This window comes from Gopherus evgoodei, chromosome 7, assembly GCF_007399415.2.
Source record: "Gopherus evgoodei ecotype Sinaloan lineage chromosome 7, rGopEvg1_v1.p, whole genome shotgun sequence".
Lineage (NCBI taxonomy): Eukaryota > Metazoa > Chordata > Testudines > Testudinidae > Gopherus > Gopherus evgoodei.
In genome coordinates this window covers 71,991,750-72,018,022 of record NC_044328.1, presented here as the reverse complement: position 1 = coordinate 72,018,022, position 26,273 = coordinate 71,991,750, and the positions used below count along the sequence as shown (strand labels likewise).

The following is a 26,273-nucleotide window of genomic DNA, read 5'->3' as shown; positions in this document are numbered from 1 at the left end:
CAGCACAATTGTCCTTGGGCATCATGGAAATTATGAAGCCCCCTGAGGGAACCATGATCTGTTCTTCACAGGAATCCTTTCCACAGCAGGAAGTGGCAAACATATTTTGTGAAGATCACCACTGCCAGCAACTCTGCATTAGCCACGGAATAGGTCTGCTCTGCTTTGTTCAGCATCCTGCTGACATATGCAACTACTCTTTCCTTGTCTCCATATGGCTGAGTCAAAACAGCACCAATACCAGCTTCACTGGCATCTGTATCTAGAATGGATGGTAGCTGGGGATCTCAGTAGGCCTGTGTTGTTACAGACATGAGCCTCCACTTTAGTTCCAGAAAGGCTTCTTGGCAGGGCTAATCCACTCAAACATCCATCTCATCTCTGCCAGCTTGAACAGTGGCTGTGCAGTTATGGCAAAACAAATAATGACTCTCCAGTAGTATGAAACCAGACCAATGAAACGCTGCTCCTTAGTGACAGGACTCGGCACTGATCAGGATTGGACAGCTTCACCATCAACATCCCTTGAGATCATATGCCCCAGGTAATTTACTTTGTCACACACAAAAATTGCATTTTGCTGAATTCACCTTTAAGTTGGCTTGGAGTAGCCTCTCCAGCACAGCTCCCAAATTCTGCTGGTGCTTCTCAAATGCCCTCCCAGTGATGATGCCATCAAAATACACCAGGCAAGATGTTTCCTGCATGTCTGCCAGAATGGCATCCATATAGTCCTCTGCTTAGCAGATCCATCACACTTCCTTCCTCCACTTTTTATTTTTCATGTCTATTTCAGATGTATGCTGCTTGCTGCACAGATCAGTCCTTCCTATCTGTTACTATAGCACACACACAATAAAGCCCCAGTCTTGGGATCTGTACTCACTACTGCAATATAAATAGTAATAATTAGTGGGTCACTTATGAAGCATTGTCCATTTACACGGTGGTTTCCAATCATTCCTGTGGGAGCCCATCATTATGGAATGTAGGTGCCAAATTTGTATCAGACGTGTAGCAGAGATGAAAATGAGAATAAGCAACTCTAAGCTTGGGTGTCTCATTAACGCAGCAGACTGAAGATAAATGGATCCACTCTTACCCGGTTCGCTGTCTTAGCTTCTGCCAACCCTAGACAAACCTTTTCCATTTGCTCACTGGCCATATATCAGTGGGTAGGGAACAACAGCCTGAAAAGGTCATCTTTAGACCTTTGCCCACCTACTTTTATATTATATTAACACAGTTAGTTTTATGTGCAGCTAAAAGCTTTAGTTAGAAGATGTTTGAACCAATATCAGTGTCTGAGCCACTGCTCAATATTCAATAGCATGAAAAACAGAAAGACTTTGACTCTTCAGTTGTAATTTCCAACAGACAAAGTTGATCCTCACCGTGAGTGTTTTTGAGCCTTTCCACCAGAAAATGGGCTTCCTCCAGGATTCGCTCTTCAGTGCTCTTCTTCCCCATCCCAAAATCCCTCAAGGTGGTGAGGGTAAATCGACGTAGCTGCTTCCATGGCTCCCCACTGGCCATAGCCATACCTGAAAAAGGGAAGAGAATGGGAAAGAAAGGAGGGAGGGGCCAGACTTTCAAACCCACCCACATGTTGTTTATTCAAAGTTTTATAGGAACATAAGATTGGGAGGGACTGAGTCCAGTCCCCTGCTATAGCAGTCAACCCTGTCGTATAATCCTGTTCTCAAATTTTATTTGTATCTGTGTTCTGCTTGGGAGACTGTTACACGGTCATCACTCTGTACTTAATCTGTTTGATATGTTTATTTACCACAATATCCTACATATTAAACTCATCGCAGTTTCAGAGCAATTATGAGGAAGAAAAATAATTCATTACTGTAATGAGGTGCAGCTGGGCCCCTCTAGCTTCTGCTCCTGCTGTGCCCACAAACCAGCCAGAGACCTCTGCATTGGTGTAATCACGGGTGCTCTTTATTTACAGTTTACTTTCCCACCACCTTGTAGCTACAAACAGCTTCAGTCTTGCAGCCAGCAGCGATGAGTTCTCCCTCTCTCTATTCTCTGGCTCCTACCCTTTCCTTCTCCCTTTGGCTTCCTTCCTGCCAGCCTTTATGCAGCCCTTAGCTAATGAGGCCAGCCAGGCCTGGGCTTACTCAGCCCGTTCCAATTCCCCTTTCTTGATTGGAGTGGATATGACAGAGACCTGGCTCAGAGTTTCTTAGCCAGCACCCTGCCACAGTTAACATGTCCAATACCTGTAGTTTCTTCTCTAACAGAGCTTGGCCCATCATAGCAATGAGAATTCTTGCAGTCACAGTAATTAGAGCAAAGTATATGTACTGGCACAAACTACAAATTAGAAGTAAACTGGGAAACACATTAGTTTGCCAAATTGTAACCATTTGGGCTAAAAAATTTCTATCTGTGTGCCTCAAGTTGAACGTTTTTTGAATATTTCAGCCAAAGTGTTCAGCCATTTCCACAAACAAGGTTAGGGAAAAATATGTTTTCTGCCCATGATAAAAAATGCTGGGACCTTTTCTTTGAGAAACTCTAGCACTCCCATTTGTCAGAGCTGGGATTTGAAATTTGGCTAGAGGCTGGCCTGTGTGTCAATGTGTGACTTTGCCATTCCCATGAAAATCTACCCAAATGTCACTAAGCTATAAGCCCTTGAAAAACCAAATTTCACACATTATCAGTGGAGACTTAGAATTTAGTGGCTAAAGTCTCCAAAGATACTGTCATCACTTCACATACACCAGCACCACTCAGCTCCTAGTGCTGGGCCGCATATAAATATGACAATCTACCGCTGTTATCAGTTACTCCATTAACTCTGCAAGTGGCAGAGGTCTTTGCAGTGGATCTAAAGGTTCCAGCCCTGCTGGTGACCCATGCAGGTGTCAATATGATGCCACATGAAGGAAATTCTGGTTTTTCAATTTGCTATTTTAAAAACCGAGAGAATTGCACACCAAAAACTGTTAAAAGAACATTAAGGTTTGGACATACTCAGTGGAGATCTTAGGGTTTAGTGCGGGGGAGGTCAAACTAGGACCCGCAGGCCAGATCCGGCCTGTCAAGACTTTCAATCTGGTTTAGTGGCTAAAATAACATAACATTTTGTCTTCTCAGCTCCTTGTGTTGACCATTCTATGCATGCGCCATGTTCACAAAGCAACTGAGTATGCTCTATTCCAGGACTAGAGGGAAAAGCCAGACTGTCCCTCTAATTGCAGCTGGGGGGGGTGGAGTCAAGGAGACTGTAACTAAGAGCGGGCGAAGGGAGAGGAGCCTGGGTCTGATTGAACCAGGAGACTGGGACAGAGATCTGGAAGGAGTGACTGGGACTGGAAATGGCCAGGGAAACAGGAGGGATTGGGACCCAGTTGGCAGGGATGGAAGGAGAAATCACTCAGATCAGATGAGGAACTGGGGGATGAGCAGGTGCTGTGCAAGGAGACTGGGACCATGAATCAGTGTGAGGGAGAAAAGGGGAGATGGGCAACCTATCTGAGAAGGAGGCAGGGTGCAGGGGAGAACTGGGACTGGCTTGGCAAAGAAACTGGGAAAAGAGTCAGCGAAGGGGGAGACTAGGAGAAGGAACCTGGATGGATGAAAATGATGAGAAGCCAGAGGGGGACATTGGGACTGACTGGGCAAGGAGATGGGCTCTGGGGGTAGGGAGAAAGAGGCAGAGTTAGAATTAGGGCAGGGGGGAGACTGGGCCTTGGACAGGGAGCCCAGAGGGGAGAAATGGGATTATCTGGGCAAGGAGACGGGGGCTGGGCTGAGAAATCTGAGTAAGGAAGGCAAGGAGAATGGGACTGGGAAGAGGAGACAGGGATGGGATGAGAAAGGACTGGGGACAGGGATATAGACTGGAAGGGACAGGGCAAAAGTGGTCAAGCTTGGGAAGAACAAGCAGAAGGGTCTGTAACTACTAGAGAACACGCCCCTTAGAGACTGGAACGGAACCCGACATTCCTGAAAATGCAAGTAATGCAACAAACCTGCAGGCCTGTATCCTGTACGACATTAGCTTCAGCAAGTTAACATAAGGTTTGAGGCCTGTGAACTTTGCACAGATAAACGGCCCAACAGAAAACCCGAAGTATTTGAGGAGTTGAAAATAGAGTTTAAAGGGAAGTTCTGACCTCAGGTAAATAATTCAACCACAGAAGTGTCCTGGCAATTAACCTGCATACATAACAGGTACATGAGATACATCTAAGGCTAGCCTGCTTGCTTGCCTATATATCTTTTCTTATACATTTCTCATTTTATTATGGGTTTGATTATTTGTTTTATTATAATAGGTTTATATTAGAGTATATTTTGGCTGTAACACAAGGGACCTGCAGGCCACATCCTGTATGTTGAGCTAAGGCAAAGTTATCATACATATGTTTCGGATCATTCACCTAGATAGATGGTGATGAGCCAAAGCATAAGGTCCATGTATGGCTTTGACCTTTAACATAGAGGATGCATTAAAGCAGGTTGGCAAAGGGGCTTTCCTTAGCCCAGAGTCTTTTAAACTTAGGAGATACACCACAACTTGGAACTTGGAAAGAACCAAAATAACCAGTTAGGACAAAAACAACAAATGTGATACCTAACCACAAGAGGTCATTGTAATGAATGGACGTATATGATAATAAGTTGAGATCATTGATGTACCAAGCTATACGAAAATGTCACCCCAACATTAGTAAGGTGAGCAAATACAAATAAGGAAAAGGGAAGAAATCCCCTATTGAATATGCATCAAACATAGCGGCATCAGCGTAACATATTATAAAAGTGGCATCCCAGCCTAGGGGCAATAGGAGAGAGAGAGAGATGTAGCCCTTGGGAGGTGCCAGAATGATGGTCACCGGTGATGATGAGGGAGGTGATGGTGAGGAGGAAGATGATAGCTAACATTTCAGGTTATTCTACAAGGGATGGTGTGAGTATATGGATGTGCAGATGTACATTCTGTAGTATCTATATCTACCTTACTGAGCTGGGGTGTTTGTGACAGAGCTAAATATATTAATAAACAATATTTGTAAATATAGAAGAGTTCCTATTGTGTGAGTGTTGCAACTGTGCACATCAGGGTTCCCAGCTGTATAATCTGGAGGATGGCATGGACTGCACCCTCAGCAAGTTTGCAGATAACACTAAACTGGGAGGAGTGGTAGATACACTGGAGGGTAGGGATAGGATGCAGAGGGACCTAGACAAATTAGAGGATTGGGCCAAAAGAAATCTGATGAGGTGAAGGTGAAGTAGGTGAAGGGCTGGAGGGCCAGTTGTTGAGGTGTTATAGGGTGAGTGGGGAGCAACAGTGAGCGTCAGGGTGAGGGATTGAGGGCAAGTGGGGTGAGTTGTGAGAGGTGTGGGTGGAAATAGGGGATTTGGGGGGTGATGAGGTGAGTTGTAGGCTGGGATGTTGCCGGGGAGGGAGGAAAGTTGTGGGCTATGGCCTGTGATTGGAAAAAGGGGCCTCCTAATCTATTCTTGGACCAGGGCCCTCTAGGGCCTTGTTACACCACTGAGCAGGGGAAGAATGGGATTGGCCTCTCTAGCTCTGGTCTCCTGGCTGTATTCTCGCCCTTCTACTGTGCAATGGCCTAGTCACTGCCTCTCACTCACCTGTAGTGAGATGTTACGACCATTCATGTCACGGAGCTAGTGGAGTAACAGGGAATGGAACCAATCTTTGCTACTGTTCTAAATGAAACTCCAGCTACTTCCCCTTTTGTTATCTCAGTTGTGTTCCCCACATACAGAGAATATCAGCTCTATATGCTGATGTTACTGGAAATTTACCTTTTTTGTTGGGCAACCTTTCAAATACTGGCATATGTCCTCTGTCACTGAACTCGTCCCCTTGATCAATCAGCGCTTCCTTCAGAGTCTCCTGTCCATACAGCACCACAACTCGCTCTGAGCCCAAATATATTGTGAAAATCGGGCCGTACTTTTCCCTGAGCTGTCAAAGTTAACACATAAAACCAGCATGTTTTAACATAAATCCACTTAATTAAGAATAAGAATGTGAGCAGATCAAATTACAAATTAATGAAAGAGCTCATATGTGACTAAGATAATACTAGTCAGACTTGGGAACTGCCTGACTTATGCTTCAGTTTCTAATCTTGATGTTCTGTTAATGCTGTGTTTTTCCTAAAGGGAAAGAGTGAGTATGAAAGAAGGATCATTCTATCTGTGTTATTTAATTTTCTCATCCTGCAAGCAGTTGGAATTAATGCAGGTCCTTTCATTTGTGAGCTCTAGCATTTTGCACTATTTAACTAATGACGATTCAGTTCTATTCTGAAAAATGACTGTGTACAAATGATACTTCTAACACCACAGAACTCCTGCCTCCATTTATTCATAGTAACGTCTGCTGACTTTATAATGACAAGACAGTTTTTCCTTATTCCTGTCAGCCCTGCAGAGCCAGAGAGAGAGTGGAGTGAGAGTCTGTTTCCCCTTTTACATTACCAATAGACTTACTGCCTAATTTCCAATCCATTACACCTGTGCAAATCAACCACAATGGGGTTACATATCTGTAACTCTTTATGGTCGGATTTGATAAGAATGAGGGTGAACAGATGTAACTGGGGGCAGAGTTTCTCCTGTTTAACTGTTATTATTTGCAATGATGAGCCAGAAGGAAAGAAACCAACTTGGCTGTCAGATCCCAGGCTGTGGATTGCCATTCGCATGTGAGATGATGGTATCTGAGATGATAATTATAGTGAAACAATAGCATGGAGCAGAACAAAGCCATTTTTTCAAAGCTGACCTACAGCTGACACCTTACCATCCCCTTGAGAAACAGGCAAATATCATTACAGCAATTTTACAGATGGGGAAATTGAGGCAGAGAGCGCTTAGGTGACTTATTTGGATGCACCCATGGGCTACATCTGCACTTGGGGCTACGGGTTTGATTCCCAACTTGAGCAGACCTACTCATGCCAGCTTTCATTGAGCTAGCCCACTAAGAACCGTAGCATAGCCCGAGTAGCACAGAGAGTGGCATGGCTAGCTGCCCCGAATACATACCCAAGGGGTACAAGTAGGTTTATGCTTAGGGTGGTTAGCCCGTGCTTCCGCAGCTATTACTATTTTTAGCACACTAGCTTGATGGCATAAGTCTGTCCATGTGAGCTGGGAATCAGACCCCAAGCTCCAAATGTAGACGGAATCAGAGTCTGTTGCAGAGGTAGGAATAAAAACCAGGTCTGACTGGCCGTTCTCGACAGAACCCACTAGACCAGTCCACCCACAATGTGATTGTCTGCACATCTTGCTGTGAAACTGAGCAAGTATATTCTGGATTACCTGTGACTTAGACACCTATATTAAAAGGCATAGGTTAACAAGAACAGTTTATATCTAGCATTCAAGATTGATTATTTTTGTGAGGGAAGAATCAAGATTGAAATATGAAGAGTTGAGTGACATGGGATTCGCACTGTGTATACACCAGACATTTCACGGAGTTCTGCTTGAGCTAGGCTCTGCTTAACCTCCAACTACAACTGAACAATAGATGAGAAACAAATATTTTTACCTCACACATTGATTGGGACAAGTTCTTCATATTCAGCTGCAGTGCATTTCCGATGATGGGAAAAGCAACAGGGCCAGGTGGCAGCTTCCCACTTCCAGACATCTTTTTCCATGCTGAAAGGAAAAGAAGGCAAGAGATGCACACTGCCAGGAAAATAGTTGTTGCTCCCAGAGGCTCCATTACAGAGTGTAGCAATTATTCTGGGTATTAGCAGGGAGTTCACTAGTATTTCAGATTCCACACTTTATATATGGTGTGGTGGAACAGAGCATGCAAGCCAACAGCCTCACAGTTCTGATTGGTAAACTAGGTTGGTCATTATCCAGCAAAAGCGACCTGATATCAAACTAGGAATGATCTCCCTTGAATCGTTATTTGCATATCATGTGTGTTTGCCCCTCCAGCCTTTGTTCCCTGTGTATTTGTCCAGAGAGGATGAGAGTTAATCATTGATGGGGGCAAATTCTTCGTATTCAGCTGCAGTGCATTTCCTGTAATAGGAAAAGCAACAGGGCCAGGTGGCAGCTTCCCACTTCCAGACATCTTTTTCCATGCTGAAAGGAAAAGAAGGCAAGAGATGCACACTGCCAGGAAAATAGTTGTTGCTCCCAAAGGCTCAGTTACAGACAGGGCCGGCTCCAGACCACAGCGCGCCAAGTGCGTGCTTGGGGCGGCATGTCGCGGAGGGTGCTCTGCCGGTTGCCAGGGGGGAGGCAGGCGGCTCCGGTGGACCTCCCACAGGGTTACCTGAGGAGGGTCTGCTGGTCCCACTGCTTCGATGGAGCATCCGCAGGCACGCCTGCGGGAGGTCCACCAGAGCCGCGGGACCGGCGAGCGGCAGAGCGCCCCCCACGGCATGCCGCCGTGCATGGGGCTGCGAAATTGCTAGAGCTGGCCCTGATTACAGAGTGTAGCAATTATTCTGGGTTTTAGAAGGGAGTTCACTGGTATTTCATGTTCTACACTTTATATATTGTATGGTGGAAGTGAGCATGAGAGCCAACAGCCTTTCTCAATTCCATTTGGTAAACTAGATTAGTCACGGTCCAGCAAAAGAGTCCTGACATCAAACTAGGAATGATCTCCCTTGAACCTTTATTTGTATATCATGTGTTTGCCCCTCCAGTCTTTGTTCCCCTAGTATTTGTCCAGAGAGCATAAAAGTTAATCATAAAGTGAATCTCTCTAAAGCTGTCTAGACTTCCATGGACTTCTTCAGTTTTGATAAATATTGCATGGAGGCAGGCTGTTAGCTGAAATATTACATATTTATACTGACAAAAAACTTGGTTAACATATAGTTAAGGTTGTCCCAAAGTATATTGTTGTAGGCTATGTAATATGTAGCATGTATATTTTAGATGTTGGAACATGTGAAAAGATACCAACTTGTCTGGCAAGTAAAGAGAACAGCCAGGTGAAAAGCTGAGCTAGCAACCTGATCAGGTGACCACCCGCATCAGGAAAAAAAAGGAGTTAGCAAACTAATCATAGTGTTAGGCAAGAAAGTGGTTACAAATATATAATGAATAGCTTTGTAACAATGTATGTAAGGGAAGCACTGGAAACGGGATGCACTTGCATTTAACCCTCTGCTATGCTCTATTTCATGGACTGGTCACTAACTGAAGCAACAAATAAATGACATACTTTCTTCAGCTCAAGAGTCGGTCTACGAACCTGTGCGGGCTGGATAGTGGGGAAAAGAACCAGTGACCAATTGTGTCCTTCTAGAACACTGAGTTCAGCGAAACTTAGACTTCTCAAAAACCAGGCACTGAAGGGTTAAGGTATTTTAAATGCAAAGTTGTGAAAACCAGGCAATTTAGAGTTAAGGTATTACCCACACAATGGTAGCTGCCTCCCTGGAGCTGGGAATCATCTGTATTCAGTCCAGTTGCATTCGCTGAGATGTATGGAATGGTGGAAGAGTTAGTTGGAGCAGCTGGCCAGAGCAGTGATTGTGGTATGAAGTGAATGGAGGGGGGGCATGCAAGCCCCACGTGGGTGTGATCAAAGCAAAGCAGTGCATATGTACTTTGAGAGTGGCAGTATGCCTCATATTAGCACTGCCTTGTGTAGACTGTGGCCATGTCTCCGCTACAAAGTTTTGCCAGTGTGAGTTACATTGGTGTACAGCTGAGAGTTGGTACGTTGATTATGCATGTGCGTACTTGGCTTCCTTTGTCAGCACCGTGTGAACTAGTCAAGAGTGCTTGTGCCAATGCACAGGGTAATGAGCTATAGGTTGGTCTCCAACTAAGCAATCTGCCACTGTTCAGCGCACTGTTGTTTGGGTAGTTTTGGCAATGCATGGTGGGGCATAAACAAGTCATATACAGGTGACTGGGCACAAGGCAACAACGTCTCATAATGCTGTGATCTCCATCCCTTAATATCATCTCTATCCCTATAATTTTCATGCCTAGTTTCAATTTCCCACAAAGTCGTGTGGGACCGGTCGCTGTCCACCATCTCTGACAGAAGCATGGAGCCTGCACAGCTCTGAACGATTGTCATGCACGTTGAACGCACAGGACACAGAATCTTCCAGTATTTGAAGAGCTGCGTGAAATACTACAGGGAACTTGATGATTTTCTGGGACTCAGTTTGTGGTGAGACATAGGGAGAACTAATACACGGTGATTGTTGGTGTTCATTGAGCAACTGCAGATGGTGGTGCACCACTTTTGGGCCCAAGCAGCGAACACTAGCTGGTGGGATTGCATGGCAATGCTGGTTTGGGATGACAAGCAGTGGCTGCAGAGCTTTCAGGTGTGCAAGGCCACATTTCTAGATCTGTGTGCAGAGCTCACCCCAGCAATCCAACACAGGGACACCAAACTGAGAGCCATAGACAATGGAGGAGCAAGTGGTAAGCACACTGTGGAAACTTGCAACACTGAATTGCTATCAGTCAGTGGGAAGTCATTATGAAGTGGGAAAATACACTGTGGGGGCAGTTGTCATACAAGAGTGCAGGACCATTAATTGTGTCCTGCTATGCAATATGAAAATTGAAAGGTGGATAAGGAACTGGTTAAAGGGGAGACTCCAACGGGTCGTACTGAAGGGTGAACTGTCAGGCTGGAAGGAGGTTACTAGTGGAGTTCCTCAAGGATCAGTTTTGGGACCAGTCATTTAACCTTTTTATTACTGATCTTGGCACAAAAAGCGGGAATGTACTAATAAAGTTTGCGGATGACACAAAGCTGAGGGGTATTGCTAACACAGAGAAGGACCGGGATATCATACAGGAAGATATGGATGACCTTGTGTAGGGGACCCCGGAAGACATTGTTATGGTTTAAGCTAGGGCCTGTGCTTTCTCAAGGAGAGGTTATTGGTGGAGAGAAGTTGCTAGAAGCTGCTGCTTCTAACCGGTTAAAACTGCCCTGTGTGGGAAGCCTCGGTGTTTTGGGGAACTGCAGAAAGTCTGCAGAAAGTCCCTGGCCGAAGGCCAGGGGAGGCGGCCATTGCTGATGAAAAGTCCCTTATTTCATATGTAAAGGCTAGTTTGCATGCTATTAACATGATGCTATAATTGCTAAGGGCTAGAGCTTGCGCTTTGAACTTCGCACCTGACCGAGCTGTTCGGACGTTGGACTCCCCAAGCCAGTGGCAGCAACGCGTGGAGTTCCCGTTGCGGGTGTGTCACTTAACCTGTGTGTGTGGACCTCGTCCTTGCAGAGCATCCAAGCACGCAACACCTTGTAAACTGGAGTAATAGTAATAGGATGAAATTTAATAGTGAAAAGTGCAAGGTCATGCACTTAGGGATTAATAATAAGAATTTTAGATATACATTGGGAACACATCAGTTGGAAGCAACAGAGGAGGAGAAGGACCTTGGAGTATTGGTTGATCAGAGGATGACTATGAGCCGCCAATGTGATATGGCCGTTAAAAAAGCTAATGCAGTTTTAGGATGCATCTGGTGAGGTATTTCCAGCAAGGATAAGGAGGTGTTAGTACCATTATATAAGGCACTGGTGAGCCCTCATCTGGAATACTGTGTGCAGTTCTGGTCTCCCATGTTTAAGAAGGATGAATTCAAACTGGAACAGATTCAGAGATGGGCTACTAGGATGATCCGAGGAATGGAAAACCTGCCTTATGAAAGGAGACTCAAAGAGCTTGGCTTGTTTAGTCTAGCCAAAGAAGGCTGAGGGGGGATATGCTTGCTCTTTATAAATATATCAGAGGGATTAATATTAGGGAGGGAGAGGAATTATTTAAGCTTAGTACCAATGTAGACACAAGAACAAATGGGTATAAACTGGACACTAGGAAGTTTAGACTTGAAATTAGAAGAAGGTTTCTAACCATTAGAGGAGTGAAGTTCTGGAACAGCCTTCCAAGGGGAGTAGTGGGGGCAAAAGACATATCTGGCTTTAAGACTAAGCTTGATAAGTTTATGGAAGGGATGGTATGATGGGATAGCTTAATTTTGGCAATTGATCTTTAATTATCAGCAGATAAGTATGCCCAGTGGTCTGTGATGGGATGTTGGATGGGATGGGATCTGAGTTACTGCAGAGAATTCTTTCCTGAGTGCTAGCTGGTGAGTCTTGCCCACATGCTCAGGGTTTAGCTGATCGCCATATTTGGGGTCGGGAAGGAATTTTCCTCCGGGGCAGATTGGCAGAAGCCCTGGAGGTTTTTCGCCTTCCTCTGCAGCATGGGGCATGGGTCACTTGCTGGTGGATTCTCTGCCGCTTGAGGTCTTCAAACCACTATTTGAAGACTTCAATAACTCGGACATAGGTTAGGGGTTTGTTACAGAAGTGGATGGGTAGGGTTCTGTGGCCTGCTTTGTTCAGGAGGTTAGACTAGATGATCATATTGGTCCCTTCTGACCCTAAAGTCTATGAGTCTATGAGACTGTGACTCTCAGCAATGTGCAGGACATAGTGAATGGCTTTGCACTCTTGGGTTCCTGAAGTACAGTCAGGGCCGCCCAGAGGATTCAGGGGGCCTGTGGCAAAGCAATTTCAGGGGCCCCTTTCTTAAAAATAAGTTGCAATACTATAGTATCATGTATTTGGAAATGTCAAAAATAACCAGTGAAATACATTAAAAAATTAATTTTTACTAATTTGAAAATACACAAAATACATTATATAAAACATTAGATGCTTTAATGGTATGTATACATTTGCAATTACATAATGGGCTGTCACTGGGTGATGGTGATGGTTGGTGCCAATGGGCTGTTGCTGCCTGGGGGTGGCACTGCTGTTGCCGAAGGCTGGGTGGGGAGCTGGGCTCTGGGTTGGGGGGTGCCTGGTTCACAGGGGCTGAGTTCAGAGCTGAGGGTCAGGGCTGCAGGGGGATGGGGTCGGGGTGTCTGGCTCAGACCTGGGGGTCAGGGCTGTGGGGGGATGGGGTTGGGGGTTGCCCGGCTCAGAGGGGCTAGGTTGAAAGCTGGGAGTCAGGGCTGGGGGAGGCGGAGGTCAGGGAGTCCGGCTCAGAGGGGCTTACCATGCTGCCTACTCCCGCCTCCCCCCTCTCACAGAGCGTCAGCGTGCCGCATCTGGGAGCAGCCCTGGACAGTGCTGCAGCGGCCTGCCTCCCTGGGACCTGAGCTCGCAGACGCTCCCCCTTACCATGCAGCTCTGAGCAGGAGGACCTCAGGCCCTGCCCCCTTACCATGTGGCTCTGAGCGAAAGGCGCTCAGGCCCTGCCTGAGCCAGGCAGCTTTAGCTCTGTCCAGGGCTGCTCCTGGATGTAGTGCACTGAGGCACCGGGGATGGGGGAAGGCAGAGGCGAGCCTCGGACATTCTCGTGGTGGCCTGGGGAAAATTGCCCCATTTGTGCCCCCGGGCAGCCCTAAATACAGTGGAGTAATAGACAGCATGCATATCCCTATTTTGGCCCCAGAGCACCTTGCCACAGAGTACATCAACAGAAAGGGCTACTTTTCCATTATCATGCAAGTGCTGATGGATCACTGGGGATGCTTCATTGACATCTGTGTTGGCAAGTCAGGGAAGATGAGTGACGCTTCCATATTTAAGAACACAGGACTATTCAGAAAGCTACAAGCGGGGACATTCTGTCCTGACCAGCTGATAACCATTGACGATCTTGAAATTGCAGTAATGATCCTGGGGGATCCTGTCTACGTCTTACTCCCCCGGTTCATGAAGACATACACTGGCCACCATGAGAGCCTCAACAACAAGCTCAGCAGCTGCAGAATGACAGTTGAATGTGTGTTTGGTGGATTGAAAGGGTGCTGGTGTTGTTGACTTATTGGATTGGATCTCAGTGCAAAATATATCCCAAAGGTTATAGCTGCCTGTTGCGTCCTACATAACACCTCTGAAGTAAAGGGGGAGAACTTTCCTCGTGGTGGAGGTGGAGCAGCTGTTTGCTGAGTTTAAACAGCCGGACACAGGAGCTACCAGACAAGCTCAATGCAGAGTTACACGACTTAGGGAGGCTTTCAAAGGGCACTTTAACAGCAAACCAGAGTAAAGTGCTGTGGTGCAGCACAACCTGACACTGCAGTCTGGAAGCCTCCACCTCATCCTCAGTGCTTAACAGTCCCATTTCTTTTTTCCTTGTTTTCTAATTATTATTATGGCCAAAAAAACCTTTTACTATTGGTTTTAATTCCCTTTGCAAGGTACAACTCTGCTTAACTTTTGGCAGTTCTCACTTTATCCCTACAATTTCTGACCTCCAAGAGGTAGCTTTCCTTGCTGATCCAGCCTATCTTCCATTCCTTTTAGGCTTTCTGCTTTCTCTTAATCACTTGTTTGAGATGCTTCATCATCGAGCTTCGTCTGGAGCCCTTCCCAGCAATTTTTTCACCCCTTGCTTGGGATGCAGCCTTCAGATAGTTTCTGTAACGTTGTCTTGTCCACATTCAAATCATTGAGTTCTTCAGTCTAGTCCACTTCCCTAACTAATTCTCTTAAATTTTTAAAGTCAGCACTTTTGAAATCCAGGGCCCTAGTTGCAGATCAATTTTTGTTTTTCCATTCATTTAGTTTAAACTGAATTAGCTTATGATCACTAGAACCAAGATTGTCCTCTACAAACAGTTGTTCCATGAGGTCCTCACTACCCCCCAATACCAAATCTAAATTGGCATCATGTCTTGTTGGTTCAGTGACTATTCGGTGAATGAATCTGCACCTCCCAGCTTGGTCCTAGCCCTGGAACATGTATCACAAAACTACATAAATATGAAAATATATGGAAGTGTTGAGATGAGTTGGAAAATTAATGAGGAGCAACTGTATTAACACTGTGCTTAATTAACTTGCATAAACAAGCAGGGGAGGGAGAACTTTAGTTCAGTTCAATGCCACATAAACTCTGCCTATCAAAGTAGGCTATTGAGCCAAAAGCATTACATCATCACAATTTATTCTCATTGGCTCTTGTTAGAAAGCTTATTCCTTCACTTTCCCACTTCCCTGGTCCTTCTCGCATGAACAGAGAGCAACAATACCCGAAGTCCGAAGGTGAAAACAATTTGATGTTTATTGGGGTGAACTTCCAGCAAGCTTAAATCTAAGTTCCTTTTTCCTTATTTTCAAATTCCAACTTACTTCCTATTTGTCCCTAGTTTATATAATAATATTCTCAGCTATACCTTAACCAATCATTCTACTAAAATTTACCTAACCAATCCTAACATATTGTAACATGATTAGCTAACCAATTAGATTGCACCACCTTAATTAGTTTACACCCAGCAAAATTAATTATACAGCAGACAGAAACAATCACAGAACCAGACAGAGATCATGCAAATAAACATAACAAAGTGGGAACTATAATGACAAAACAATACAGAAGTGAGGATTTCACAACCACATCTATACCAACATAACGGTTTCCCAGCTGTGTCTATTAAAAAGTGAGTTCTTACCAGGGAGAAAACTATCAAACTAAATTTCCTTTTACATCTTCTTGGCTCTTCCCTTTCTCTGGAGGTGATAGATCGGATCACCTTCCTAACAGCCCCAGATTGCCTTATTTCAATATACCTAGTTTAAAAAGTAAGGATGTGACTGCACGCTTCCCAGCTTATGGCTGTCTCTGCTGTTTAGCCAGAGGCATTGGCCTAAGAGCAGGGCCTCAGACTGTCACAGTGAGAGAAGGCCCTTACACAGATTCTCTCTTTTATACCTCTATAACTAGCTAAATAATAAACATATACATAAATTCTTAAAGTATAGGCCTTTACAGCCAGTCTTAAACATCTATATCCTAACAGCTGGACACTGTTACCAACTCTTTGTCAATAAAGAAGCCTTAGAGTTTCCTAACAAAGTTTCCATAGTTGTCAACAAACTCACAAAGGAATAAAACATACCCATGTCCATGTCCACTGAAGGTAGGACAAGTAGTAATGGGCTTAATCTGCAACAAGGGAGATTTAGGTTAGATATTAGGAAAACTTTTTTAACTATACAGAGACTCAAACTGTGGAACAGGCTTCCAAGTGAGGTTATGGAATCCCCATCACTGGAGGGTTTTAAGAACAGGCTGGACAAATATCTGTCATGGATGGTCTAGATTTACATGGTCCTGTCGAGGTCCCTTCCAACCATGCATTTCTAGGATCTCTCTCCAGCTGTCTATGCAGTTGGCTTTATCTTACTGTATGTTTGGTACCCCCTTCAATTTTAGTGTTATCTGCTTGTTTATCATGGATTAATTTATACCCAACAGACACCACACAAAGCAAGACAGAAAGTTGCCAGGCACAGCGAAGAGAAGGGAGTGTGTAGTGAGTCAAAAAAATCATTTCAGACCAAGGAACAGAAAGTGACACTCTTTAAAGACGGATAAATGCTTTGCTAGCAGGACAGACTCTGTGTCATAGACCACCTGAAAATATGCACTAAATAGTCTGAGAGAAACTAGGAAGTTCAAGGCAAAGCCAGAAGACAGTCTAGGATTTGAAATAAAACGGCTTATTTTACCTACAGAAAAAGGCATGAAGAAGTCATTCTTCTTAAAGGCATCATTTTCGTCCAAGAAATGTCCCAGGTTAAATTGCTCTGGGTTTGGAAATTCCCTGCTGTTATATAAAACTGACTTCAGTGCAGGGAATATCGTGGTGCCCTGAATTAGCAACTGCAGAAGAAAAGAGTTAAAGTGGATACTATCCAAAAGAGAGAAGCCTCCAAAATTCACTGAGCTGGACTGCAGAATCCATCTTTGGTTTTCTTCATTTCCTTGTGTAAACAGAGTCAGGATGAGCTCTACCCTGACATCTGGTGGTGAATTATGGCGAGTGTGGAAAAGAATTTCAGGGGCTGATCATGTTTGCATAGGCACACCCACCCCTCATGGCATAGCCCACGGCAGCCTGGGATGGTTGCTTTGGCAGCTGTGGGATCCCCAGTTTCTTTGTTGTTGGGGCGGGAGGAGTGGAGTGTTGTCACCCTGATTGTGTGGATGAGGAACTGTGAAACTGCTTTGTGACAGGGAGTCTCACCATCAGTTGAGTGGCACTCGCTAGACAAAGGAGTGGGCTCCTTGTGTGAGACAGAAGCATCAATTGCATCTCCTTCTCTCTCCACTGTTGAATACCAGAGCTGATTTTTGATTTCCTTAAGAATCTAAGTTACAGGTTCCTGGGCTGAACTCACTAAAGAGCTGTGCTAACTAGTGAGGGAGCCTGAAGCTATATTGCGGAGCAGAGCAGTTGGTGGAGCGCAGCAGTTTGTGGGACAATTGGAGTGCCCAGGAGGGAGCAGAGCTGATCAGTCTGCGGGGACGGCTGGAGCAGATCATGGGACAGCTTGTGGAGCAGAGCAGCTGGCAGAGTGGATTGGAGCAGAGCTGAGCAGTTTGTGGGGAAGGCAGAAGCAGAATCCCACAGAGAGGCAGTGCAGTTGGCCCTGGACCACGTAAGGTGTCCCTTTCTACCCAGTCTGGCAGGGGGAAAACCTCTGCAGATAGACTCTTGAACTCTGTGGCTGCACTGACCCGGGACAGAGACTTTTGGGTTGCTGGACTTTTGGGACTGTGGGTGATCTTTGCGTTGCTGGACTCTAGAGACATTTGGGGTATTGGACTTTGGAGTCTTGGGTTGATTTTGGGGTTGCCCAGGGAAGAGGACACAGCTCAGTATCCTGGGGTGGGTCTTTGCTCATGGTTTGGTCTATGAATGCTAGTTGAGGTGTTTTCTCAATTTAATGCTATGTTGTTTATCTCATGTTATAAAACATTTTCTGCTACACCGAGACTCTGTGCTTGCGAGAGGAGAAGTATTGCCTCTTTGAGGCACCCAGGGGTGTGTAAGATTTTCCCAGGTCACTGGGTGGAGGCTTGAGCTGGTTCTGCATTACATTGTAGGGAAGGGACCTCTATGTATTGAACCCAGCCCTTGCGGCTATCAATTCGGCCTTGCAGAAGGGTTACACTTGCATCTCCTGAACATTATGCTTTCAACCAGAAGCAAAAATATTAAAATTTCATGAGCACAGTTATACCCACTGCACAGCAGTTCACCCTTTGTACTACTCACTGGCAGATCTAGAATACATTGAGTGACTTTGGGCAAGTCATTTTTGGTGTCAGAGCTCTTGTTGCCCCCCTCTGTAAAATGGGGATAGCGATACTACCTCCTCTTGGTAAAGTGCTTTGAGATACAGCAGATAAGTATTATTATTCAGCATATCAGACCCAGCAAAATACCCCTGCCAGTGAGAGAGAAGCTACATCAAATAAGTTATTTCTGGGAAGTCCTATGGCCTATGTTATACAGATCAGACTAGATGATCACAATCGTCCTTGCTGGCCTTGTATATCTGTCCACCAGTATCTTTGGAGGATGTTAAGCAGAAGCTACTAAAGTTAGATATTTTGAAATCAGCAGGTCAAGGTAACTTGCATTCGAGAGTTTTAAAAGAGCTGGCCGAGGCACTTGGTGGACCAAGCTGATTTTCAATAAGTCTTGTAGTGGGGAAGTTCCAGAAAACTGGAAGAAAGCCAATGCTGTGCCAATTTTTAAAAAGGGTCAGTGGGATCAGCTGGTTAATCACTGGTCTATCAGCCTGACATCGATCCCAGACAAGACAATGAAGCAGATATTGTGGGACTAGATTAATAAATAACTAAAGGAGGATAATGTAATTAATACAAATCAATATGCTTTTATGGAAAATAGATTCTGTCAAACTAACTTGATATCCTTTTTTGATGAGATTAGAAGGGTGGTTGATAAGGGTAGTAGAATGACATAATTAGGCTTTTGTAAGGCATGACTTGGTATCGTATGACATTTTGATTAAAAAAACAGAACAATATAAAATTAATATGGCACATATTAAATGGATTAAAAACTGGCTAACTGATAAATCTCAAAATTTAATTGTAAATAGGAAATTGTTATTGAGCAGGTCTGTTTTCAGTGGGATCCTGCAGGGACTCTTTCTTGGCCCTATGCTATTTAACATTTTTAACAATGACGTAGAAGAAAACAGAAAATCATCACTGATAAAGTTTGCAGATGACACAAAACTTGTGGGAGTGGCAAATAGTGAAGACAGGTCACTGATTCAGAGCAATCTAGCTTGCTTGGTAAAATGGGTGCAAGCAAACAATATGCATTTCAATACAGCTAAATGTAAATATAGATATCTGGGAACAAAGAAGGCAGGCCAGATTTACAGGATGGGGCCTTTATCCTAGTAGAATAACGACTTTTCAAAAGATTTGGGGGTTGTGATGCATAAACAGCTGAAGATGAACTCCTACTGTAACTCTGTGGCCAAATAAGCTAGTGCTATCCTGGGATGCAAAACAGGGGAATCTCGACTATGCATTTGGCAGTGGTGAGACGCCTGCCGGACTGTGTTCAATTCTGGCACCCACAACTGAAATGACTAAAGAATTAGAAAACATGCCTTATGGGGATATGTTCAAGGAGCTTAATCTATTTAGTTTAATAAAGAGAAGGTCAAGGAGTGACTTGATAACAGTCCATAAGTATCTATAAGTGCATGGTGAACAAATATTTAATAATGGGCTCCCCAATCTATCAGAGAGAGGTGTAACATGATCTAGTCACTGGAAGCTGAAGCTAGACAATTTCAGACTAGAAATAAGGTGGAAGTTCTTAACAGTTAGAGTAATTACCCATCGGAACAATTTCTCAAGGCACGTGGTGGATTCTCCATCATTGACAATTTCTTAAAATCAAGATTGGATGTTTTTCTAAAAGATCTGCTCTTGGACAAGTCCCATGGCCCTTGATATATAGGATGTCAAACTAAAGAATCACAATGGTCCTTAGAATCTATTAGTCTATTTAATATAAATCTAAATCTATTTTTCATTATTTAGTAAACAAAAACCAACAATTAACTGTGTAAGCTTGGCTCACTATTAAAAATACCTTAAGCTTGAAGTGTGTTTTTTTGTTTTTTTTTGTATTTGTATTGATTGGCTTGCATTCAGTTCCAGAAATAAGGTTGAGAGGGCTCTAATACTTTTTAAATGTATTCAGTCATTTCCATTTTCTATGATGTTCTGCTTGTGAACTAATTGTGCCAAGAAATTTCCCCAGAAACAAAATCCCTTCGGCCTCAAAAGAAGAGAATGTTTCTGCCTACTAGTTTGATACCAAACCCTTAGTGTTTACCATTGCTAAATGCATTTTCTATTCCATATCGAAATGCCACAGCTAGACTCTGAAACCCTTTCCTGGACTGAAAGCCCAGTCTGCAGACTGCAAACTGCTGATCTGATTCATGCAGAGGCTTGGAGGTATTCAATAATAATTGGTATAACATTGGTAAATCAGCAACAAAAAAACCACCACACAAAATCTAACTGAAGCATTTCCATTGCGAATTATTCAAAATTAAGAAGAGAAAAAGGTAAAAGAACTCGACCCTTCACAGACACATTGAGAACTGACCTTGGGAATAACATACTGTTTGAGATGAACATCTCTAGCCAGAGCAAGTGAGACACCTAATGGGACAAAAGCGATGAATCTCTGGATTTCATGTATCACAGCATCTGTTTAGGGCATCTGGCTTCAATCCACCATGCAGGGGCTTCGACTTTGGCCAATCACACGGTCAATCTCTTTGTGAATTTTCTCTGTCATCAGAATAATGAGGCTTAATTACAATGGTAAAGAAGATGATTCCCATAGATTTGCCCACCATTGTGTCACACTATCTGCAGTTTGGGATTATAACAAACCTGGTCAAACTTCACTGATCTGGACTGAGAGAGGAATTCAATCACAACGGCCTATTCAGCCTTTGGATCCTTTGCTCATACTGTCAATACGGGGACAAGTAATACCCATTGTAATGGTGCTTTTTGGATGAGAACTTCTGCCTGCAGGAAACTGGAGTAGAACCCCCCCCCCCCAAACACATCTTCAACTCACTTCACATAAACTAATGAACCACCACCATGTTACAGCAACAGGCCAGGCGTGGCGCATTTTGGTGACTAAAGGGGAGATGTCTATGTCCATTTACTGGTCCATGCATTCCTCACATCCCCCGAGGACCTAACATTTTGTGTGTTTGGGGAAGGAAGACTTCTACCTTCTATTTCTGGGTATTTCAGAAGAATAAGAATTCATATATCAGAGTGATGCTGGTTGTCCCTGTTCCACCGACAAATAACTCTATTGTGCTTCATGCCAAACTTTCCACATTAAATTCTGACTGGTTATTCTTTTGCTCCTGAAAAAAGATTTGGAGACAATCTTTGATTCTTGATGGTAAAACTGTAGGATATATTGAGATCTTCAGATATATATTCTTCTACCCAGCAGGTGACCCACCTCTGATCATTATAAAAATCCCACAAAAATGGCCCATAGTGCCTGATATTACAAATGTCTTATCGTGGTGCATTGGGCCTGTTCTGTGCAATAAGCTGACTTTCTTTCTTTCTTTTTTTTTTTTTTACATGAAGGAGGAGAGCAGAGTTTGACCATTATAATGTATATTCCTTGGGCGGAGAGCATGTCTTCCCTTTGGGCCTTCTCCAAATCTATGTCCTATGTTGTTGCTTAACAAATTAATCCCGATGATATGTATAACCCACTCCACAGGAAAACGGAAGGGCTGCTGCCTTCACATACCTCTCCCATTTTGACGAGGAAAACATCAATAAAGTCTTAAGGGTAGTTGGGATCCAGAGACTCTTTGTGCGTCTTCATTCTCTCCAGATCATCTGAACTCCTGAGCATTTTTTAAATATCCTCCAATAAGGCCCAGGGATGTAATCCATGAGAGTCGGGAAAAAAGAGTGCAGCTATAAAGGATGAAAGAAAAACACAGTTTGATATATCTGGACACAACAGTCATCGTGTTCACTCAAATGAATCAAGTACAGCAGAACGATACAATATTTCTTTGGCACCTTCTTATGAAAATGGATTCCACAGATCATTGCAAACTCCACTAAGTAATACTATCAAACATACATAAATTCCTCACAAAAACAGCAGTGACATTCAGTTATATCAGCTAAGGTATGCTCCATTTTTTTTCTACATAAAACCAACCCTAGTAAACACATCCTTTTCTTGAAAAACAAAACAAAACAAAACAAAACACTCAAGTGCCCAATCTTAGCTCTGACCACAAATTTTCTTAAGCAACAATAAGCCATTGTAGCCTTTAAAAGGAAAATATATGTTAGACTTCCAAAGGTGGCAGTAAAAGGGTCACATTCTCTATTGTGGTGTAACTCCCTTTATTTTGACTGAGTGATGCCAACAAAGAGTTTGGCCCTTCATTGTGCAATTAGCGAGGTTTTCAGGAATGAGGGTGTGTCTGGTGGCTGGCTGTGAGCTGGAAATGAAAGGAAGTTTGCTTTGGAGGTGAGAAATATCTTCAGATTCACTATCATGTTGCTTATATGATAAGGCATGTGACATATTACTGGTGTGGATATTAATATTTTAACTGGCAACTTGCTTGATTTTTACCAGTAATGTTGACAGTGAATGTCCATAAGCAAACTTAATTCTGGGCTAATGAAGTGTTTTGTGTGGGATTTTAAACAAGACTTAGAAACAAGTTTGGGGCTGGGTTTGGCAGTAGCTTCATCCTAATGAAGAGAATAAGACCATTATGGGAATCTGAAATAACCCTTGTGTAAGGAAAATTAACAGTTAAAGAAAGAAATCTCTGTCCCCTCCCCCAGTACAAATGGGGAGAATGGAATAAACCCCTGAACATACCGCTGTCCAGAGAGAGCTCTGGAGCTTGTCATTTTCCTGTATGAGACTAATTAAAGTAACAAATTTCTTATCTTCATAGTCAAACCGGTCCCCAAAGACAGTGGAGCAGATGACATTGGAGAGTGCGTGGGTAAGGAAGAGGGTGGAATCAAAGGGCCACCCTGGAGCAAAATAAAACTATAAAGACTCAGTCAGGACCGGCGCTAGGGTTTCACGCGCCCTAGGCGCACAGCCATTTCGCCGCCCCCAGCACTGATCCCGCTGCTCCGCTGGAGCTGCCACAGTCATTCCTGCGGGGGGTCCGTTGGTCTGTGGCTGTGGTGGAGCTGCCGCAGGCATGCCTGCGGGAGATCTACCGGAGCTGCGCGAGCAGCCGACTATCCGCAGGCATGACTGCGACAGCTCCACCGGAACCGCGGACCAACGGACCCTCCGCAGGCATGCCTGCGGCAGGTCAACCGGAGCCGTCTGCCGCCCCCCTGGCAAAATGCCGCCCCCCGAATAATCCTGGCATCCTAGGCGATTGCCTAGGCTGCCTAAATGGTAGCACTGGCCCTGGAGTCAGTTTTAATTCAGTGTCTTCACCCCTGGCATCAGAGTCACTGGTAGCACGGGGGCATTGTGGTTCTCCCACCTCAGGGCAAGGTGGTGCTGACAGCAATAATCCCTGGGGAGGGTGGGTTAGGGCTACCCCAATCACTACTCTTACCTATCACATGCTAAATTAAATAAACACCACTTTTTCTGCTGGTAATCAATTTTCACTCTACTCTGCTGCTTGGCACACTGTGGTCTGACCAGGGGCCATCATTTTTTGGTATTGCCACCCTTACTTCTGCACTGCTGCCTGCAGAGCTGGACCCTCAGTCAGCAGCTGCCATTCTCCGGACACCCAGCTCTGAAGGCAGCAATGCAGAAGCAAGGATGGCATGGTATAGTACTGCCACTCTTACTTCTGCGCTGCTGCTGGCAGGGCGCTGCTTTCAAAGCTGAGCTCCTGGCCAACAACCGCTGCTCTCCAGCCACCCAGTTAAGAAGGCAGTGGAGACGTAAGGGTGGCAATACAGTGACCCCCCCTAAAATAACATTGCGCCTCCCCTGCAACTTTCTTTTTCGTCAGAGCCCCCAATTTGAGAAACAGTGGCCTCCCCTGTGAAATCTGTATAGCATAGAGTAAAAGCACACAAAAGGCCAGATTTCAGGGGGGAGACCAGATTTCACGGTCTGTGATGGGTTTTTCATGGCCATGAATTTGGTAGGGCCCTAATCAGGGCCGTCCTTAGCCATAGGCAGAACAGGCAGCCGCCTAGGGCACCACTAGGTCTGGGGGCACTGCTCTGCCAGGAGCCCGGACAGACGGGAAGCAGTGGAATATGTAAGAGCAAGGCTGTTGGGTCCTAGAGAGAGGAATGCAGCACAGTCTGAGGGAGGGGATTGGCTGCTGGGGTCTCTGGGAAGGGGTGGGGGAAGGAACACACCTGCAAGTGTGACTCCTTCCCCCGGCATGAGGTGAGGCAGGCTTGGCAGCTCTGGCGGTATCCTTTGTTGTCCTCCATAACATCCTTTCTTCTCCTCACTGCCCCACAGAGCACCCCACCTTTCTCCCTCCCCCCACGGAGCACGTCTCTCCCCCCTCCCCTCCCTGGTTGCCTACTGAGGAATGAAAGTGAAAGTAACTCACTTCCTTGGCAGGCAGGCAGGATTGGAATGGTCACACAGGACTGGGCTGGGGATAGCCAGATAGCATGTGCAAAAAATCAGGACAGGGGGTTGGGGTAGGGTGAGCAGATGTCCCACTTTTATAGGGACAGTCCCAATTTTGGAGTCTTTTTCTTTTATAGGCTCCTGGTGCCTAGATAAGACAAAGCCCCAAATATTGAGACTGGCCCTATAAAATCAGGATATCTGGATCTGGTCACCGTAGCTGGGGAGCACATCTCTCCCCCAGGCGGAGCTGCACAGGGCAGGATGAGCTGCTGTGGCTCCACGGGTGCCCCGTCCCTGAGAACAGATGCTGTGTTAACTTCACCATGGTCTGTTGGGCTGGCGGCGGTGCCCACTGGCATGTGATCGGACCTGAGGGTTTGCTGCTGCTGTTGCCACTCTGCACCCCAAGAGGTGGATTTTGGGGTCCTGCAGTTTTCCACCTATCTCCTCCTCTACTGCATCTGTTGGACCAGCAGACTGGGGGGTGAGCCAAGCATGAAAGCAGTGCTGTGTTGCCATTTAGATTGTCATTTAACAAATTTGTTTGCCAAAAATGCTTGCTAACAATCCTGAATTCAATTTCATTTTTTTAAAAAAAAAAATCAATATCTTAGTCAAAAACAGAAAATTAAGTTGTTGACAATTATTTGTGACAAGTTTGGTATGGGTAAGGGAGTGGGCCAGTTTTAATCAGAGAGACAGAAAATGTTGACTGACTTTCCTATAGCCCTGTTACTGCTAAATAGAGCCCTCCAACAACTGTAATATGCTCATCTCCTTACTAGTGTATAGAGCAGTGGTTCCCAAACTTTAACAGCCTGTGAACCCCTTTCACTAAATTGTGAAATGTCATGAACCCCCTCCTAAAAATGAATATTTTCAGGGATTTAAGTTTAAATTTCCTCAGTGTGATGGATGCCCCAACTGCCCGCCCCGCTCTTCCTGGGGCTCAGGCTGGGGTTCGGGCTGCTGGCTCCCCCACTGATGGGGGCAGGGCACAGGCTGCCAGCCCCACTTTTCCTGTTACTCAGGCTGCCAGCCCCGCACAGAGCATTGGGGTTCAGGCTGCCAGCTCCCTTTGCTGACCGCCAGGACTTGGGCTGCCAGCCCCAACTGCCCGGCCCCACTCTCCCTGTGGTTTGGGCTACCAGCCCCGTGCAGAGCGCTGGGGTTTGGGCTGCCGGCTCCCGCGCTCAGGGCTGTAGCAACAAAGAACGTGACCCCCTCCGAACATATGTCCGGGGCCCCTTACAATGCAGAAACTGGAATGCGGTATTTATTTTATACAATATACAGGGTTCATATTATGTATACATAGGCCTACAGTGTACATGTATTCCGTATTTACGCAAAGCGTTTCTTTTGAGCCTTGTTCTCCGCAAATTGGTTAATCAATGTGTCATAGTCCAGAGATCTGGCAATCTTGTTTTCGATTGAGATAACTGCAAGTGCAGAAAGCCTGTCATCTGTCATGATTGAGCGCAGGATATTCTTGATCAGTTTCATTCTGCTGAAGTTCCTTTCAGCAACAGCGACAGTAACTGGTGTGGTCAGAAGAATTCTGATGCAAATGCAAAGATTCGGATATATATCTCCTGAAGGCTGTTCTTGTATATATACGTTAAAAAATTATTTGCCGTGAAAAGTCCTCTCTCTTTCTCGATGACATAAATAAAATGATTCAATTCCATTAGGAGTTCGTTGGCGTCACTGTCTCCCATTTTTCTTTCAAAATTTTTGCTGTGATTCTACAGTTCATTTTCTCTGTGACATTCCATAGGCTGTTAGCGTTG

At 44.9% G+C, this 26,273-nt stretch overlaps 1 protein-coding gene and 1 pseudogene across 3 annotated transcripts in view; both read right to left on the bottom strand.

Annotated features, from left to right (window-relative positions):
• Positions 1-16,745, bottom strand: part of LOC115655597 (cytochrome P450 2H2-like) — a 30,115-nt gene extending 13,370 nt beyond the window's left edge. For 2 of the 3 annotated variants that reach the window (XM_030571218.1, XM_030571221.1), the window contains exons 1-3: positions 7,571-7,750; positions 5,809-5,971; positions 1,395-1,544 (exon numbers count right to left, since the gene is read on the bottom strand). In XM_030571218.1, the coding sequence (XP_030427078.1) occupies positions 1,395-1,544; positions 5,809-5,971; positions 7,571-7,750 (493 nt within the window). Of the gene's footprint in view, positions 1-1,394; positions 1,545-5,808; positions 5,972-7,570; positions 7,751-16,526 lie in introns of those variants that run through there. The other variant, XM_030571219.1, reaches the window with a different exon arrangement.
• Positions 16,746-19,632: 2,887 nt separating this feature from the next.
• LOC115655211 lies at positions 19,633-24,279 on the bottom strand (annotated as a pseudogene).
• Between the last annotated feature and the right edge of the window lie 1,994 nt (positions 24,280-26,273).